At 36.8% G+C, this 17517-nt stretch overlaps 2 protein-coding genes across 4 annotated transcripts; one reads left to right on the forward strand and one right to left on the reverse strand.

The window, feature by feature from the left end:
* Positions 1 to 4874: 4874 nt before the first annotated feature.
* On the forward strand, positions 4875 to 10054 carry LOC131320538 (protein FAR1-RELATED SEQUENCE 6-like). 3 transcript variants are annotated; one of them, XM_058351265.1, is made up of 5 exons: positions 4875 to 5227; positions 6647 to 6768; positions 6896 to 9143; positions 9237 to 9299; positions 9408 to 10054. In XM_058351265.1, the coding sequence occupies exons 2-5, from the start codon at positions 6653 to 6655 to the stop codon at positions 9684 to 9686; spliced, it is 2706 nt and encodes a 901-aa protein (XP_058207248.1). In that variant the 5' UTR covers positions 4875 to 5227; positions 6647 to 6652; the 3' UTR covers positions 9687 to 10054. The 3 variants fall into 3 exon arrangements, 2 of the variants coding, with proteins under 2 accessions (XP_058207248.1, XP_058207249.1); XM_058351266.1 differs by having other exon boundaries at positions 6907 to 9143; XR_009198293.1 differs by having other exon boundaries at positions 4902 to 5227; positions 6896 to 9149; positions 9246 to 9299; positions 9408 to 9490.
* An 18-nt stretch (positions 10055 to 10072) lies between these two features.
* Positions 10073 to 13866, reverse strand: LOC131320546 (uncharacterized). The gene is made up of 4 exons (XM_058351274.1): positions 13346 to 13866; positions 12944 to 13218; positions 11249 to 11396; positions 10073 to 10396 (listed from the first exon to the last, which is right to left on the reverse strand). Exons 1-3 carry the CDS (start codon positions 13656 to 13658, stop codon positions 11331 to 11333), a joined length of 654 nt encoding a protein of 217 aa, XP_058207257.1. The 5' UTR covers positions 13659 to 13866; the 3' UTR covers positions 10073 to 10396; positions 11249 to 11330.
* Between the last annotated feature and the right edge of the window lie 3651 nt (positions 13867 to 17517).

The raw sequence follows: 17517 nt of genomic DNA on the forward strand, positions 1-17517 counted from the left end.
GTATACTATGTGTGGGCTCCCCGACCGGCGCATTCACGCAATAGTCGCCACTTGGATTTTTGAGATGGAGATCCGAGAAATCGAGGGTTTTGATTTGAGCGAAAAGAAGGTTTTTGGTCTAGCGAAAAACGTTGAGATTTTGGGTCCAGGGGCCATGTTACGAATGGGGAAGGTTTTGTTGAAAAGCACACCACTCGCTTAGTTAGAACCGGCCCTACTTAGCATTTTCAAAGGGAAAAACTTTAAATATCTTTTGGAAGATTAACCTTTTAATAAGCAAATAAGGGAAAGGGACATGGGATTGAATATATCACATTGGCGTGCCCGTGGTGCTTACTGTATAGTAAATGAAAATGGATAATGATGTATGGAAATGAAGTAGCACACTATTTTACAGACTGCCTTGACCACAAACAGCATTGCACGGTATACCTTATTATGTCGCACGATCTTTTGATATACCATGCAATGCACTACCCTGCTGTCAGTCCACCATTATTGCTTAAATGCTTGCACGGTGTATTAGCTACTACGTGCGATGTTACTTAAAACATCGTACAGACCCTTCATTCTTTTCAAAACGTCTTTGTATTTTCATATTGAAACCAACCATGGACCTTGGCACCTTTCTTGTTGTCTTTACTGAAAAAAAGTTTACAAAAATCTTTTTTGATGCACTTGATCATCATGGATGATCATAAAAACCTATTTTGACAAGCCAAAGACATGATCTTTGGATAAACTGCATTCTGGAATACACCTATATTAACATCTGAGCAATTTTAATAGACCCAACAGCTAGTGGATATGATCAAGACAGTCAAAACAAATAACCACGTATATTAATATACCATGCGTTGTATCCCACTAAAGCGTACGATGTAATATTACACTGCACAATTTAGTGGGTCCAATATAATAGTTGGTTTTAGTTTCTAAAAATAGTTTTTAAGTCAGTACTTAACCAAAAGGGTCAAATATAACTGGAGAAAGTCCCCTCAAGGCCAAGGCTGAGTTTTTTTTTGGGTAATTAAACCATTTTATAAAGCAAACCAACTAAAAATCACGGGAAAGACCCAGCATTACAAAAAGGAGAACCAGGCACAACCTAACAACCACCTATATGCCCAGAAAAAATACAAAATAGAGCACCAAGACTTAACATCTGATCAAAAAATCTAGAGCTAAGACACCATGTTCGAGCTACCAAACGAGTGGCATCACAAGTCTTCACACCTCGCCACAAACATAAGCAAGCTCTAATCTCTTCAATGATCAGAGTACTCAGACTCAAAGTCGAGGTCCCATGCCCATGAAAAATCCTCTTGTTCCTCTCTCTCCCAATCCAGTAAATGGAGGCAGCCAAAGAAAGTTTGTACACTGTGCTTAAGCACGAATTGCCTGCTCTATGATTGACAGCCCAAGCCATCTCGTCAACAAGAGTAGCACTCTGTCTAAATATATTGTTCCTTTGTAAGAGTGTATCCCACACTGCACTAGAATATGCATAAGCAAAAAACGAGTGTTCGTGGCAAAACGAGGAATGAATGAGTGTGCTTGACCCAAGGGAACTTGTTTTTACCTTTGGTTTTGAGCTTGAACGAGGAATGAATGAATGTGAATATGGGTGGATGAGTGTGGATGGTTGAAGAGCTTAGTGGTATCGGAGTGGTAGAGCTCCAAAGTTAGTAGAATACTAAACTTTGAAAGAGGAGAATGAGGGAATGTTTGGTAAAGAGAAAGAGATGCCTTGGGAATGTTAGTGATAACTTCCTCTAGACTTTTGGGGATAAATTGGGTGTGAGGGAAAATGCAGGAATCAAGGGCTAAGAAATGGAGTGTGTGGAGTCTTTTTCTCTTAAGAGGATGGGTGTCTTTATAGGCAAAAGCCAAGGATTATCAATGCAAATGGGGGAGGTGACTTATAGGCCGGTTTTATTCCCTACCAAGTCGACTTTGAGCTGTAACTCAAATGAGCATGGCCGACAGCTTTCTGAGCTAGTTAGAACTTTACCTGAAACGCCGCACGGTTGATTTCATGACCTCGTGCGGTGTAATGAATTTCATTATACCGTGTGGTGTAGAAGTGTCCCATGCGGTGTTCCAAGTTCAATTCTCTGCTTTTGGGCTTTTCTGGGCTTTTGGAATTTTTGGGCTTTTTAGGCTTTGTTGGGAGTCCACATTCAAGCTCTTGAAGGCATCATTTCTTTTATTTCATCATCGGAGAATTTAAAGAATCTTAGAGGCCTGGATTGGGGTGTCTACACCATCATTACACTAAAACGTTCTCTCTCTTCCATTTTCAACATGTTTTTAACTTTTAAAAACAGTTTTTTTATTAAAACTTTTTTTTTAACTTTTTCCCGAAAACTTTTTTTTTTAAAATCAAAGTTTCAAAAAACTATTTTTCTTTTTCTAATAACCTGTTTTTATTAGGAGTTTGAAAACTATTTTAAAAGAATTGTTTTCTATATCACAATTTCTAGATTTTTATAAGTTAAAAAGATAATATGACAAGTTTTGGTTATTTAATTTTGATTGTACGACCTCTACATTGCTAACATTAGCAATCCGTTAAATGGATAACAAAAAAATTATGTGCAAACTTTTGATTGTTCCACTGTGGATGCTCTCACACTGGCATAACCAAACTTAACAATTTCTTAGGGGGTGTTTGGATAGCACCTTTTCCCATTTTCTACTTCTCTTTTTTGTGTTTTGGGTGTTTGGTTGAAAGAGGCAAAATGGGTTTTGAAGAAAATGGATTCTCCATTTTCACGTTTCTAAAACAAAAGGCAAAAAGAGCCCAGAGGAGCTTTTCCCATTCTCGTTCACCAGCCGCGGCAGAAGACCTATATACCCTCTCCATTTTTTGATTCTTTTCACCGTACGAACAAAATCTGATTAGATAAAAAACCAGACAAGAGAGTGTTCGGAAACACTTGAAAACCACTGGGTCTTGTTCGTCTGGTTGAGACGTCGACACTAGTGGTGGTCTGCCATGGAGGAGAAGCCGAAAAATACTGTTCAGTTTGACCAGGAGAAAAAGTTGGTCAAAAACAAATTTGGACCACAGATTCCTTTTCGTCAAGGTGCAGAGAGATTGGTGGTGATCTGCTGTCGAATAAGATGCCAGAGGAAGGCTCACGCGCCGATTGGATAAGGCGTGTGGCCGGCGAGTGAGATCCACTCTCAGCGTGTTGTTCACGCGCAGTTCCCATGAAGAAAAGGCCAGGCGGCAAAGGGTTTAAAAAAAGTAAAGTAGAAATTAATTTCAAAATACAGTAAAACTTAAAACTTAGAACAATTAATTAAAATATTATTTATACACATTATGCAGGAGTATTATATATAATCAGGGGCAACATAGTAAAAAACCAACCCATAATTCATTTTCATTCTATATCTCCCAAACACTACTCCTGCTGCAAAATCTATTCTGTACATATCATCCAAACACTCTACTAAATTAAAAACACATTCTAATCATAATTCAAAAAGTTAAAAAGCCAAAAAGTTAAAAATGAAAAGCCAAAAAATAGGCTCCCAAACACCCCCTTAGCTACTCATCAAATTTTGGCCATTAGATAATCAAAACTAGTAACATTTTTGCTAATAACCGAACCTCTCTCTCTCTCTCTCATTTTTAAAAGAAGTTTTTTTTTTTGCAAAAACAGTAAAACTGTTTTTATTAAAAAATATTTTTTTAAACTGTCTTTTTCTTCAAAAACTGTTATTTTTTAAAAAATGTATTTTTTTAAAAAAAAATATTTTTTAAACTTTTTCCGAAAAGTGTTTTTTTTTCAAAAATAAAAGTTTTCAAAGAATTATTTTCTATTTTTAATAACCTGTTGTAATTAGTTTGAAAACTATTTCTAAAAAAATTATTTTATATGGTGACAATTTTTAGATTTTTATAGGTTGAAAATTTGATGTGAAAAGTTTTGATTATTCAATTTTGATTATATCATTATGGACATTTACATTGCTAATTTTAACAACATTTTAAATGGATAACCAAAACTATTTTTAAAAATATTTTTCTTAGAAACATGTTAAAAATGGAAGAGAGAGATAAGGTTTTTATGTAATGATTGAGGAAATGTGGGGACAACTAAATTTGATTATTAGCTAAATGTTGATACTATTTTTAATTATCCAAGGGCCAAAATTTGCTAAGAAGTTGCTGAGTTTAGTTATTCCAATGTGAGCTCTTTTTTGAGCAAATGTTGATAATCTTAACAATTTTTTGGATTTGATTATACCACTATGGATGCTTTTAGTAACAGAATACAATTTAGTATGTGCAAATATCCATTCAAACTCAAACTTCTAGAAAAACTCCCTTACAACAAACAAATAATGAAATAAAAAATAATCTCAAATCTTTACTTATTGGTCTTTGTTAATTGATAAATGAAAGTTAAACTATAGTAGTATTTCTTAACGGGTTCGATTCCAAAGTAAAAAACTATAGAAAAGACTTTTAGAATTTCCCTGAACAATATCTGGCCTAAATTTTACTACTTTGCATCCTTGTGTAACTTAAGACCCTTTCTTAATTTTTTTTTTGCATTTTTTAATTTTGCGTTAAATTTTTGTAAATTATTGGTTCATATTGAAAAGAAGAATCAAAAAAGTAAAAAGTTATAACGTTTACCCAAATTTTTATAGGAAAAATACTGAAATTTTAGCATTTTTTGCCCAAAAAACTAGGCTAAAAGTGCTACAATGTGAATATTTCCACACAAAAAAAATCGGATGAGTCATCTTTCGCAAAAGTTTAACACAAAATTAAAAAATAAAAAAACAAAACAAAACAAAATTTGTGGGAAACTAGGGCTCAATACGGAAACTAGTACTACAATTTTCATTATAGTCCCCTACTCCCGGATTTTCTCTTTTACAAACGTGAAACGTAGCACAAATGGGGGGAAATTGGGTTTGGCACCCGAAAAACCTCACAGTTTCTTCCACAGCAATTACGCCTTTCAATCTGTTTCCCTCCCTCTAAACCTTCGATTCATCTCAACCCACATTGTCAATTCGATAGCTATTGGGGGTTCTAGGGTTTTCGCCCTGTTAGGGTTCTCATTCTACGTACGCTTGTTCGAATGAGGATTCTAGGGTTTTCACTTTGTTGGCATGTACTTCCCCCAAGAAGCTCTTCAACTGAACAATCGAGTCCAGACCTGGCGAAGTTGGCATCAACATTCCTTATCTCGAAGTAGGTGTCTTTCAACATCTGTACATATCCCCTTTTTCCCTTGATTGTGATAAAATTCTGTTACCTTTGGATGTACGTGGATTTGAAATCAAGGAATTTTTCTTTACTTTGATAGTTTTCTCTCTTTGGGTTTGGCCATCGAGTCTAAGGGCTTTGTTGTGATGGATTTGAGATGACTAGTTTATAGGAGTGATTCGAAATCGTCCATGTTACGAAGGGTCTTAGTTACACAAGGATCCCATTACTCTTTAACCTCTATTCCATTTCTGCTCCAATTTCACAAGCTATCTATGATTCTATGTCTTTATTGTGTTAAAAAGTGAATATTTTCTGTCTTTTTTATAGATCAACAAATATCCAATGAAGCCTTATATATGCTTTTTGACTTGAGTAGTGGAGAAATTGAAGTTTTTGTTAGTTGTTGCAAATGGGTGTCGTAAGTTGGGGTTTTTTGTTAGCCACAAATGTCAACCTGTCATGTTATTTCGGAAGAAGTGTAAAATTGGGGGTTTTGGTGTGCAGAGGATGATACAATGCACATAACTCTACTGAAGAGAGACAAAAGGCAGTCGTGGTTGTCGTCTCTCTTTCCCTCTCTCTCTCTCTCTCTCTCTCTCTCTGTGTTGTCGATGAGCCCTATATTCTTGTAATTGGTGGTGGCTAGAACTTGTTCAAACCCCCAAAAATCAGGGTTCCTAGTTGAAGTGAAATTGAGGATTTTTTGTGGTCAGTTTTTTTTCCTATGCTTTTAGAATTAGGCATCTTTACAAGCTTTTCACCGTCTTATATTACTGCAATGATGTTCAAATACCTCCTACCTTTCTTTCCAAGTCTTTTTCCTCTTGCTACTTGGCTGATTACATGCAGGGATTTCTAAAAGGATAACTTGCCATCTTCATAAGTTGTCATTTTCTTATACCACATTCCCACAGTTTTGTCTAAGATATGTGGACACGATAGCATAATGCTGTCCAATTCCAACAAGTTTTGTTGATATTTAGTTGACTATACACTTGTCAAACCTGTTGATAGGGAGTCTAGAGTCTATAACTTATGCGGTTCATCCTAATAATGAAAGGATATAAAACCTTATAGTATGAGACTATGAGTAATTCTATTTGGACAAATAGTTAGACGCGATGATTATTACCATATATATATTCCAAGTGGTTTTGTATGTCTTATCTTTTGTTAGGTTTCGGTACTTGCAGGTCTGTGAATGAAGATTTAATTTTGTAGTTTTCTAGTTTTCCTTTATTGACTGATTTTGCATCGACTAACCAATATTTCATGGACTCATTTAGTATTTCAATGGATAAAAAAGTGATACAGTTTAGTAGTTTTTCTTTGTCTTATTGTATTGTGAGCAATACTTGGAAGTGATGTTTATTTTTGCTGATCTACCTTTTTTTTATCCAGTAAGTGATGTTTTTGTTACAATCACCATCATCTCTGATGTCGCCGGAATCTATTCTGTCAGCAATGCCTCCTCCATCGCCAAAGCGCACGACAAACTCAGATGGCCAAATTGATTTTGGAAGGTATCTATCTGCCCATAGTTTAAGACAATTGACATTGTTTTTTCACAATAGGTGAACATTTTATTAAATCTGATTTTATACACATGCATTTATTTAATTACTCATAATTTTATTTCAAATTTTGTAGAGATATAGAAGAAGAAGAAGAAAAAGAGGTATGGAGTGGAGACAGTAAAGAAGAACAAGAGGTATTGAGTGGTTCTACAAAAAAAGAGTGTGATGAGATAGATACTAATGAGGAAGGAAATGAGGCAATAGAAAATTGTGAAGATAAAGCTGAGGAACCGAAAGTGGGAATGGAATTCGACACACCAAACGAAGCTTATCTGTATTACTCAAGATATGCTAAAGGAAATGGGTTTGGTGTAGCTAAAAGAACATCGAAGAAGGGAAAAGATGGAAACTTGAGGCATGTAACTATTCAATGCAGTCGTGGTGGAAAGGCAAGGGTGAGAACGAGCAACCCGGTCAAACCACGGCCACAAACAAAGACTGAGTGTCCAGCTCGCCTTAATGTTGCTTTATATCCAGATGGAAAGTGGAGGATAAACTGTATTGCCTTGGAGCACAATCATGAACGGAGCCCGGGAAACTTTAGGTTTTACAAGAGCAATAGGGTACTTGATGAACACCTGAAAAGAAATCTTGTATTGAATGATGAAGTCCGGATTAGAATGCACAAAACTAATGCCTCACTTCAGATTCAGGCGGGGGATTCTGATAAGCTTCCGTATCTTAAGAAGGATTGCCACTTGGAAAAAGTTCGACGTTTACGACTTGTTGAAGGAGATGCCGCAGCAATCCATAGTTATTTCATGAAAATGAAAGCCGACAATTCTGACTTCTTTTATGCCTTGGATTTGAATGAAAAGGGTCGACTAAGAAATGTATTCTGGGCTGATGCAAGAAGTAGGGCAGCTTGTAAAGAGTTTGGAGATGTTGTAACATTCGACGCAACATTCTTGGTAAATAAGTACAACATGCCTTTTGCTTCATTTGTGGGTGTTAATCATCATGGCCAGTTGATATTATTGGGATGCGGACTCGTTTCTCATGAAGACACAGAGTCATTTTCATGGTTATTTAAGACTTGGATGACATGCATGTGGGGTTGTGCTCCTAAAGCAATTATTACCCATCAATGTATGGCCATGAAGAGCGCTGTAGAAGAAGTATTCCCTAACACCCGACACCGGTGGTGCATATTGCATATCTTGAAAAATGTGCCTGAAAAGTTGGGAGCGTACGAGGCGTATAAATCAATTTCAAGTTGTTTGCACAATGCAGTTTATGATTCATTGACAATAGAAGAATTCGAGGATGCTTGGGATGCGTTCATCACAAAGTACGAACTTCAAAGTGACGAATGGTTACAGGGGTTATATTTGGAGAGGAAACAGTGGGTGCCTGCTTTTGTGAAAGATGTATTTTGGGCGGGAATGTCATCCACACAAAGAAGTGAGAATATGAATAGTATGAATCCATATTTTGATGGTTACATCAATTCGAAGACGACCTTGAAACAATTTGTTGAGCAGTATGAAAATGCATTGACAGAAAAGGTGGAAAGTGAAAAATATGAAGATATGAAAAGTGTGAACTCTTACATTCCGTGCATAACTGAAGATGAGTTGGAGAAGCAATTTAAAAGTGTTTACACGAATGCGAAGGTTAAAGAGTTTCATGACCAATTCATCGGGAAACTTAATTGTTCTTTGCATGAAAGAAAAATATGTGATGTTTGGTCGGAATATGAGGTAAAAGAATGGGTTATATTTGGAGAAGAGAAAAAGAGAAAACGTGTGTCATTTACTGTCGATTTTAATGGTGAGACCAATGAAGCAAATTGTAATTGCCGATTGTTCGAGTTTAGGGGAATGTTGTGTAGACATCAATTGATAGTGTTCCATGCAAGGGGAGTACAAAGAGTACCTAACAAGTATGTCTTGAAAAGATGGAGCAAAAATGTGAAAAGAGTCCACACTAAAGTTCGGATCAACTACGATAACTCGTCAACGACAATTGAAGCACGTCGGCATGACAACATGTGCAATCTATTTAATGAGGTTGTCGATTTGGCAGAAGATTTTCAAGAGAAGTATGATAAGGTGATGGGATGCCTACGTGAGCTAAAAGGAGAATTGATTGAATCTTCGGTTGTTTGTGGAAGTAATATGGTTTCCGGTACTCCCAATGATTCATTTTCACTTGGAGATGGAGTTCTACCTTCCAAACAAAGCACGAACATACTTGACCCGAAAGATATTCGTCCAAAAGGTAGACCCCAGTCTAAAACGAAGCAAGGTGGTGTTGAAAAAATTGTTAAGAAGAAAAGAGAGAGAGAAAAGAAGACATTGTCTAACGAAAAAGCCAAGGTATAAGTTTTTATTGAATTGTTACTTACTAGTTAATATGGACATAGACATATTGGGTGACTGCTTACTAGTTATTTTATTTGCTAATTTCAGGTGGTTGAGGAGATTGGGATTGACCATGTGGTTGGGACACAAGAGAGTGTTGTAAATGTAAATGTAAGAAACTTTTGTAATTGCTAATTTCTTGTTGAAACAATTTGTTTATGCTCAAGCTATTGATAACCTTTTTATGTTTCATGTTACTTTTTTTTTATTGTTTGGCAGAGTTACCCAAGCTACATGGGACAGTTGATGTGGCCAAACATGATGCCCTATACTATGCGACCAAATATGGTACAAGGCAGAAGCATCCTCCCATTTTCTTCAAGTTTATGCCCAACTGGAATAGGCTTTAATCAATCTATGAATAACTTTCCAAGTTCACAAAGCAACATACCAAGTTTACTCAATAATCAGGTTTGGAGAGGACAATCAAGCATTACGGGTAGTCAAGTTCGGGAAGGAGGACAATCAAGTTTTTTGGAAGATCAAGATCAAGGTTAGGGAGGTTCACAACCAAGTTTAATGGTAAGTCAAGGGCAGAGTTGGGGAGGAGGATAACAAAGTTTTGATAACTGCAAGAGCTATGGTGAACAATAGAAAACTTGCTTGTTGGTTTTGTTGTGAACATTTTATGACTTTTTTGGCTGATAGAGATTGCTTTGGAGCTTGTTGATGGATTTCATAAATGGTGCTCATACTGTGTTTGGATTTGTGATGCTGGAAATTTTGGCATGTATGGGATTTGTAAGGTAAACTTGGAAGGGATTTGTAAGGTAGACTTGGTAGGGATTTTTGGCCAATATGAGGTATGGTGCTCATACTGTGTTGGTAGCTTTTTTATTCAAACCTCTATGAAATGATTTAAATGATCCAAGGGTCGTGATGGATCAAGGTGAAAAATAACTTTGATACCAACGGAGCAACTTCGCCAAATTTTAGCACAATACTACTGTAGGAAGCAAAAAAAAAAACTTTTGGCTTGAGAAAAATGTCTCAAACCATTAGAGATGTTCTTCTAATAGGAGTATTTGACAAACATTATCTTGTCTATACAGAAATCAGCTGTACATGTACGGTACCGACCTCCATAGTGGTACAAGAACTCTCTCTCTCTCTCTCTCTCTCTCTCCACCCTATGTACACGTTTCTATATGTATATTTACTTTGTAAGCAGTAAGCACTTGGTCACAGATCTCTCCTTCGGATAAAACCTGTGAAGCAGAAACAATAGAAAAGTCAGGGGAAGCGTATGTGAATCAGTAAAACAGAAGTATATAAAATCTGAGTCGTAACGGTAACAGTATGAAGCTAGTTTGTTTCATCGTGCTTTATGGAAAGCCTATTCATTCAACTTGAAGGCTTGTGGGGTGATGACCAGTGACAGATTCAGAAATTTTCTCTAGATGGGTCACCCCTTTAGGATCGGTCCTATATATACGTTTGAAAGTCGTAGGAGAACTCACATCAACTTTTATTATTTAATTCGAAAATGAGTTTATATGTATATCATATATTTTCTTGGTAGTGTTAGTTAATTTTGAGCTTGTAGAAAAAGTAAACTATTAAAGAAAATAATTATTTTTTTAATTTTACGTCGAACTTATAGTTATATTAATTGTTTTGCTTAACAGATGACATTAGTATAAATTTGGGTTTGCGGTACCAATGCTACCTGAGTTAGTTTTTTTTTTTTTGATCCGCACCTGAGTTAGTTTAAGTGTGTTGAATCCCCAAGCACACTCAAAAATCTCGTGGAGAGGGTTTTTTTTTTTTTTAATAACCATGCATTAGAACACAAAAAAAAAATGGAAGATGTTGGTAAAAGGGTTCAATCCTCTGTCAACAATGAGGAGTTGCGTTGCCTTACCACTGGAGACATTGAGCCGCTTGGCTAAATGTCGGGATATTTTATATGTATTGCTTACTTAAATTTGGGGGCCCTTCATTGGGGCCCAAATTTCAGCTGGGTCACATGACCCTGTGTCTATATTAGATCCGCCACTGGTGATGACAAAGTTCAGTTTACAACCAGACAAACATTCTATGGGAAAAGAGATTATTACCTGAAGCCTGGCTCTGGAAAACTGCGAATAGGCAAAAAGAATTGAAATCTCTTATTGGAATGGTTACAGGCTTTTCATTTCGTTACTTTACTCTTTCTTCTTGGAGTCTTTTCTGGTACCTCGGAAACCCATTTTTGCACGCGGTCACCTGCGCACATGGCACCGCCCGTGTGAAAATCTTGAAGACTGTGAATCTAATTTCACTTGTGTTTTTTATTATGCAGAAATTGTTGCTCAAGAAACGGCAATAAGTATTTCTTTCTGAGGTGAAAAGAAGCATGAATGTGGATCAATCTAAACTGGTATTGCTCAAGACTAATGCGAGCTGTAGCTTTCTCTTCCTCAACTATATATGTGCGCTATGCTTATACGCGTTTAATTCAAAGGGTTGGCCTAGTGGTCAAGACCTATGACTTAGGGATTTGCTTCCTTCTAAGGTTTCAGTTTCAAAACCTCTCAAGTGCTACAACTCTTTTAGAGCCAATTCATAAAGAGCTGCCTTAAATTGATGACCCACAAGTGGGCGATGAGATTGGTCTCCCAAGATTAGTCAATGTGTGCGTTAGTTGGCCGGACACCTGAGTTATCAAAAATATTTATGCGCATGACCAAAATATCAAAATCTACATAAAGAGGCTCTAGATGGCGTAAATCACTCTCTGCACTGTACCTATTTACATTAAACTTACAGGTGTACGTATCTGTATTAGCGCAATGATAGGAAGTTGCCTAATTAGTAGAAAAGCCAAAATACAAAACAAAAATATACTCACACAACAATTCAAACACAACATCTCAAATACATGTGGGCTCCACACACACTACTATGTGTGGGCCCCACATGTATGTGAGAGAGGTTGTGTAAATTATTGTGTTTGGATCGTTGTGTAAGTAGCATTGTTGAATACAAAATAAAAAATAAATAAAGGAAGGGTTTTGTCTACCTTACTTTCTTCATTCTCATGCTCTCTCTCTCTCAAATTGCTGGACCGCTACGAAAAGACGTGCAATTTTGAGATTTAAAAGAAAATACGCCCGGACATTTGAATTCTTTGCACCATATTAAAGAGCAAATGAAATACTTTAATTTGGTGTAAAGAAACTATAAAAATGATGATCGGAAGTACTTTATTTTTCGATCCGAAAATTGCACAATTTTTCGCAAAGGACGGCAATTTAGAACCAAGGGAGTATCATTCTGGGAGTGTCGTGTCCCTGGCATCATTGATTTAGCATAGATATCATTATGGAAGTTGTTATTAACAAATTGCCCATAGAGAGAGTTTCAGGGATTTCTTCTGGAAGAGGACTGGGATTCAGGAATTTCCAAGCTAGGCGTTAACTATGAAAATTGTGGCAGTTGGGTCAAGCAACCCAAGTCCAATTTTTCCCATCTGAAAGTAAGAATTGTCATACAGCCTCCACCTACACATTAGACTTGAATAAAATCTACATTATCATTAATGAAGACTATTGACATTTTCGAATAGTGTGTGAATTGACAATACGCCCCCTATTCATATGGTGAAAAAATGTCCCCCTAAACATTAGACTTGAATAAAATCTACATAATCATAAATGAAAACTATTTACATTTTCGAATAGTGTGTGAATTGATGATACGCCCCATACTACTCATATGGTGAAAAAATGCCATGGTTAGAGAAAAGGCAGAGAGATCACAGCTAGACTTACAGCTTCAATATCAATTTTGTAGACCAGGAGCTTCCTTCTCTCTCTGCAACTAGTCCTGTACGCCACAACTACATGACCTATTGCCAAAGCCAGCGAACACACGAACAAAGCCACTTCGATGGCTCGAACATGGCCATCTTGGTCCACAATCGAATCGCCAAACACAAACGGAGCCTTCAACGATACAAACACCAGCGAAGACACAGAAAACATAGTCGTGATACACAAATACGGCCCCCTTGAAAGTCTCGGTCCATCGCAAAAACTATAAACACCTACAATGATAATAAAAAAATACCGCACTTCTCAATTGAGGTTTACAATTTTCTTTTATAAAGAAAAACGAATGGAAGCGACATAGTGCTGAAGTCTTAATAAAGAGAGATGACGTGTAAGACTTACATAGTATGACAGCTGACCTGACGAGGGAGATGAGAGGAATGTCGATGAGAGAGTAGCGGAAGTCGTAGTTGGTGAGATGGGAAGAAAGAGTACGGAGAGAGAGAAAAGAACTAGGGAGAGATGCCGACAAGAGAGCCGGAGGAAGGATGGCGTCGGCGGCGACGAGGAGGACCGGAGCAGAGAACAAAAGGAGGGAGATCAACATGGTGATCAAGAAGAAGAGTGTCTTGACTCCCCTTAGGACCCTTCTTGCTCTGCCTTCTATTGAGAAACCCATGTTCCAAATTCTCTCTCTCTTGATGCAATTTTGCATAAACTATGCGGGCTGTAGAGAGAGAAGATGGAGGGCCTAAAGGAAAGACATTAAAAGGGGATGGTTTTGACCTGGATTTGTCTTGTGACGATCACTTGGAACTTTACACGCGGAAGGTAATCAGGTATTGATCAGGTGAAGTGGACAAGTATATACCTCATTCTTTATTAACGGAAAATACCTAATCGACATCTTCAATGACAAATCAACTAGTACTAATTTTTTACTCCCTCCGTCCCACTTTCTTCCGCCTGTTTTCTTTTTTGGACGTCTCAAAAAATTGTCTATATCTCACAATCTATAATATTTTATATATTTAATATGGATCTTGTTTGATAGATGTCAATTTATTTTATTAAACAAAGTTTTCGAAATCATAAAAAACATTATAGATTATGAGATATAGACAATTTTTTGGGATGTTCTAAAAAAGAAACAGGCGGAACAAAGTGGGACGGAGGGAGTAGTAAATTATTTTTTTGTCGAGTCAGGGGATTTTGTGTGTGGATGGGGAAATTCTTTTACGTGATTGAATCGGCATAAGTTGCGTTTATTTGCGTGCAGGCCCTGCGGGGCCGGCTCATTTGAGGGCTCTGGAGCTTCATATATTTAAATAAATAATATTTTTAATGATAAGTGATTAGCTTAATACGAAGGTAAATGTAATTGTAAAATATATAACTGTATAAAGGAGTATGAAGTGTTAAATTTTTTAGCATTATCTCCACCAGAGTTCTCAAAATCCATACCTTTGTATAAAATACAAAGAGATGTCTTTCTTGTGAAAATAAATAAATAAATATAGTTTTTCAATATTTCTTGAGACGGGTTTCACAGTCGAATACTTTTTAAAGTGTCTATCAATATACATGATTTTGTTTTTATGGGGGGTGTTAATATACAAAGCTGGACCTATAAGGATTTGATAATGTCTTCTAACTAAATAAATAAGGCTTAAGAAATGGAATTCATTTTGTACACTTCCTCTAAAGTGCATTTACATTTGCATATGTCCAACAATATCTTAAACGAATTCATGATTATTTTTTTTATAACCGCATGTTCGGGCCAATTTGAGTGCATCTCAACTAATTCCAGAATCCTGAAGTTAGGGGCCAAGCAAATCTCCAGTGGTCTCAAGATTTGGAATTTTTAGAATTTGTGGAATTCGACCTTGCGACATCTTGTGTGCATGAAAGACCTTCTGAGTTTTGCTAGAAATCAAGCATGAATTGTTCATTGTCAAGATTTTTCTTTCCCTAAGTAAATTCTGCCAACATTATGGTCTTATCATTGGAAGTTTCTTTCCTCCAACCAAGGACATTGTATATGGTATGGAATGATGGAAGACTTGACTGGTTAGGAACATGTGAAATGTGATCATATGCCAAATTTTGTCTTCCAGAATCTCTTGATTTTGTGTGTGTTCATATGCCAAATTTTGTTGTTTTGGTGACGAAATCGTTCCCTCGCAACAGACTTTTTTGTTGTAGTGAAATGAAAAGAAAGTTGAGAGTTTGTCCAAATATTGGCAAAGACCAGATGAAATCGAAAGATTAATACTAGTAATCATTTACGTGTAAAGGACTTTGAGGCCTTTGGACCCAGTTGAAGCGAGATCATAATTATAATCATAATCATAATCATAATCACCAAGATAATGTAAACAATTGTTTTGTTGCAAACACGAAACTAACGAACAGAGGTATCGAAATTAATTACGTCAAGGGAAGGGATTGGGAGGTTTGCTTTGTCCTAAAGTCTCATGTTCAAAATCTCCCACGTGTTATCAATGCGGTCCTTTGGAATCAGTCCATACATTGAGCCTTCAAAATTAGTCGAGGTGCGAGTAAACTGGCCCGAAAAACGAACAGAGATATGGTTAATTTTTCTTGTTAGTTAAGGGAGGAGGAGGAGGCCCTTGTGTGTGAGTACACGTCCAACAACATAAACACGGATTATACACGGAGGAGAGCAGAGGCCGGGACACGGAAACGTGGAGCGGAAATTGAGGGGACACGATTGCTTAGCCGCAACTTCGGGAAATCTTCTTTGTAGGCAGGCTGTCTTTACTCTGCTCCCAACCTCTATGACTTTTAATTTACGACGTTTCTCTATTCATATCATACTAGTACTACTTTAGAGAAAGTTTATGTGAACATATTTGTGTGCACATGTAGGCCTCACAAAATTATGATTTTATTGAATCTTAACGGTTTCAAATACATCTGTGCTCAGATTTGTAAGCAAAGATCTATATACAATATATGGTGACGTCGAATCTTTCGCCTAGTGTTTTTTATATAAATTTGAGATCGTAATCTCATGCGATGGGAAGTGTCATGCTTCCATTTGCTCCATTTATGTGGTATGGTCCATTTCGAGCAGAAATACAGTTGTATATGCAAACGCAAAGATCATAGACATATTTGGCACCAGTCAGCCAATGCGCGCAAACAAAAGAGATAATATAATGCACGATCGCTTAATCGTGATTCAAGAGAACAAGACGCATGTACTTAAACGCTATTTTTTAATTGCGTTGACCAAAAAGAGATGTTGAAGCTCCATAGATCATTTGCACTGCGCTAGTTTTGGCATGTGGTGGGAAGCTCAATTTGTAGATTATCTTTCCATTTATTTCAAAACTTCCATGATCTCTTCCCGAACCAAACATGAATCTTTTGATTCATTTGACTCTCACTCTCAATTACTTAATTTAAGGCAAATTACCCTATCTTTTTTTTTCCCCCTAATGTGCCTATCCTCTCTTCTCCGGTCATACTCCAAAATCTAATTATCAAAACTGACTACTAATCCAAGACCAAAATATTCAGACGACTCTTTAGACTAAACAAAAAATATGTAATCGTCAGCAAAGTTATTTCTTTGATGACTCACAGTGTTCAAGCTAGCTCACAAATACTTCGTTCAGGGACAAATTTCACCATCTACTACACACCTCGACTAGACATCAAGTAAACACCGGTAGACCACCAACTAGTCCAAGATTGAAATTAGTGTGGATAGCTCTGCCATGCTAAAAATGATCAATTTAACTGCCATTCACATCCTTTGCACTATTTAATTGGTGAATGCAGGTGGCTCCTCTCACAATTCCGATTGGTAGAGCTGAGATTTGATCCACGGGAAGCGAACAAATGTGCGAACTTGTTAGCTAAAGAGGCTCAAAATATGTCGTTTGGTTTCATTTCTTTTTCTGTTGCACCTGTTGCGTTTTTCAATTACAAGAGAAACTGTGCAGAGGTTAAATACCCCAAACTTATTTCTAATTTGTAATAGATAGCGTATCCTTTGAGGGAAAAAAAAAAAAAAAACGGTAATCACCCATGCACGAGGTAGAGTAATATTATAATTTTCCTGCTAAGGGTACCAAGGAGGGTTTTTTTCTTTTCTTCCTCAAGCAACTAATCCTACACAATTGTACAATAACCAACACATTATTTACTGGAATCCACATGATCACATTCCCATTCTAGTTGGCGATGGAGAGAAGTTAATCGTCGAACACGTCAGTAATAAACACGTTGTGGTGTGCTACTGGCCGGGGAGTTGCATCTGCTCATGACTTTTAGGTTTCAAAGCAAATCTCATCATAAATTAAGTAGAGTGTGAGAGAGTGAGTGCCCATGCTTTTAGGTTACAAAGCAAATCTTATCAAACCTTAGGCACTTTTGATGACTCGGAATTTGTACCTACCAGGCAAGTATGGTACTTCAACGTATGGTCCATAACTGTCCACAGTACTCCATTGATCAAAAAGGTGGTAAAGTAAAATTATAGGGGAAGAAGGTGAAGCCAATTTTATAAGGTTAATTGAATTGGAAGGAAACTGGTA

The sequence above is a fragment of the Rhododendron vialii genome, chromosome 3a, assembly GCF_030253575.1.
Source record: "Rhododendron vialii isolate Sample 1 chromosome 3a, ASM3025357v1".
In the NCBI taxonomy this organism is placed as follows: Eukaryota; Viridiplantae; Streptophyta; class Magnoliopsida; order Ericales; family Ericaceae; genus Rhododendron; species Rhododendron vialii.

What these genes read in the sequence shown, in the direction of transcription:
- LOC131320538 (XM_058351265.1), top strand. Translation starts at nt 6,653, where the DNA reads ATGTTTTTGTTACAATCACCATCATCTCTGATGTCGCCGGAATCTATT. An exon ending in GGCCAAATTGATTTTGGAAG is followed by an intron (nt 6,769 to 6,895) that starts GTATCTATCTGC and finishes CAAATTTTGTAG; the next exon opens with AGATATAGAAGAAGAAGAAG. An exon ending in TGTCTAACGAAAAAGCCAAG is followed by an intron (nt 9,144 to 9,236) that starts GTATAAGTTTTT and finishes TGCTAATTTCAG; the next exon opens with GTGGTTGAGGAGATTGGGAT.
- LOC131320546 (XM_058351274.1), bottom strand. Translation starts at nt 13,658, where the DNA reads ATGCAAAATTGCATCAAGAGAGAGAGAATTTGGAACATGGGTTTCTCA. An exon ending in CAGGTCAGCTGTCATACTAT is followed by an intron (nt 13,219 to 13,345) that starts GTAAGTCTTACA and finishes TTATCATTGTAG; the next exon opens with GTGTTTATAGTTTTTGCGAT. An exon ending in ACAAAATTGATATTGAAGCT is followed by an intron (nt 11,397 to 12,943) that starts GTAAGTCTAGCT and finishes CCATGTGCGCAG; the next exon opens with GTGACCGCGTGCAAAAATGG.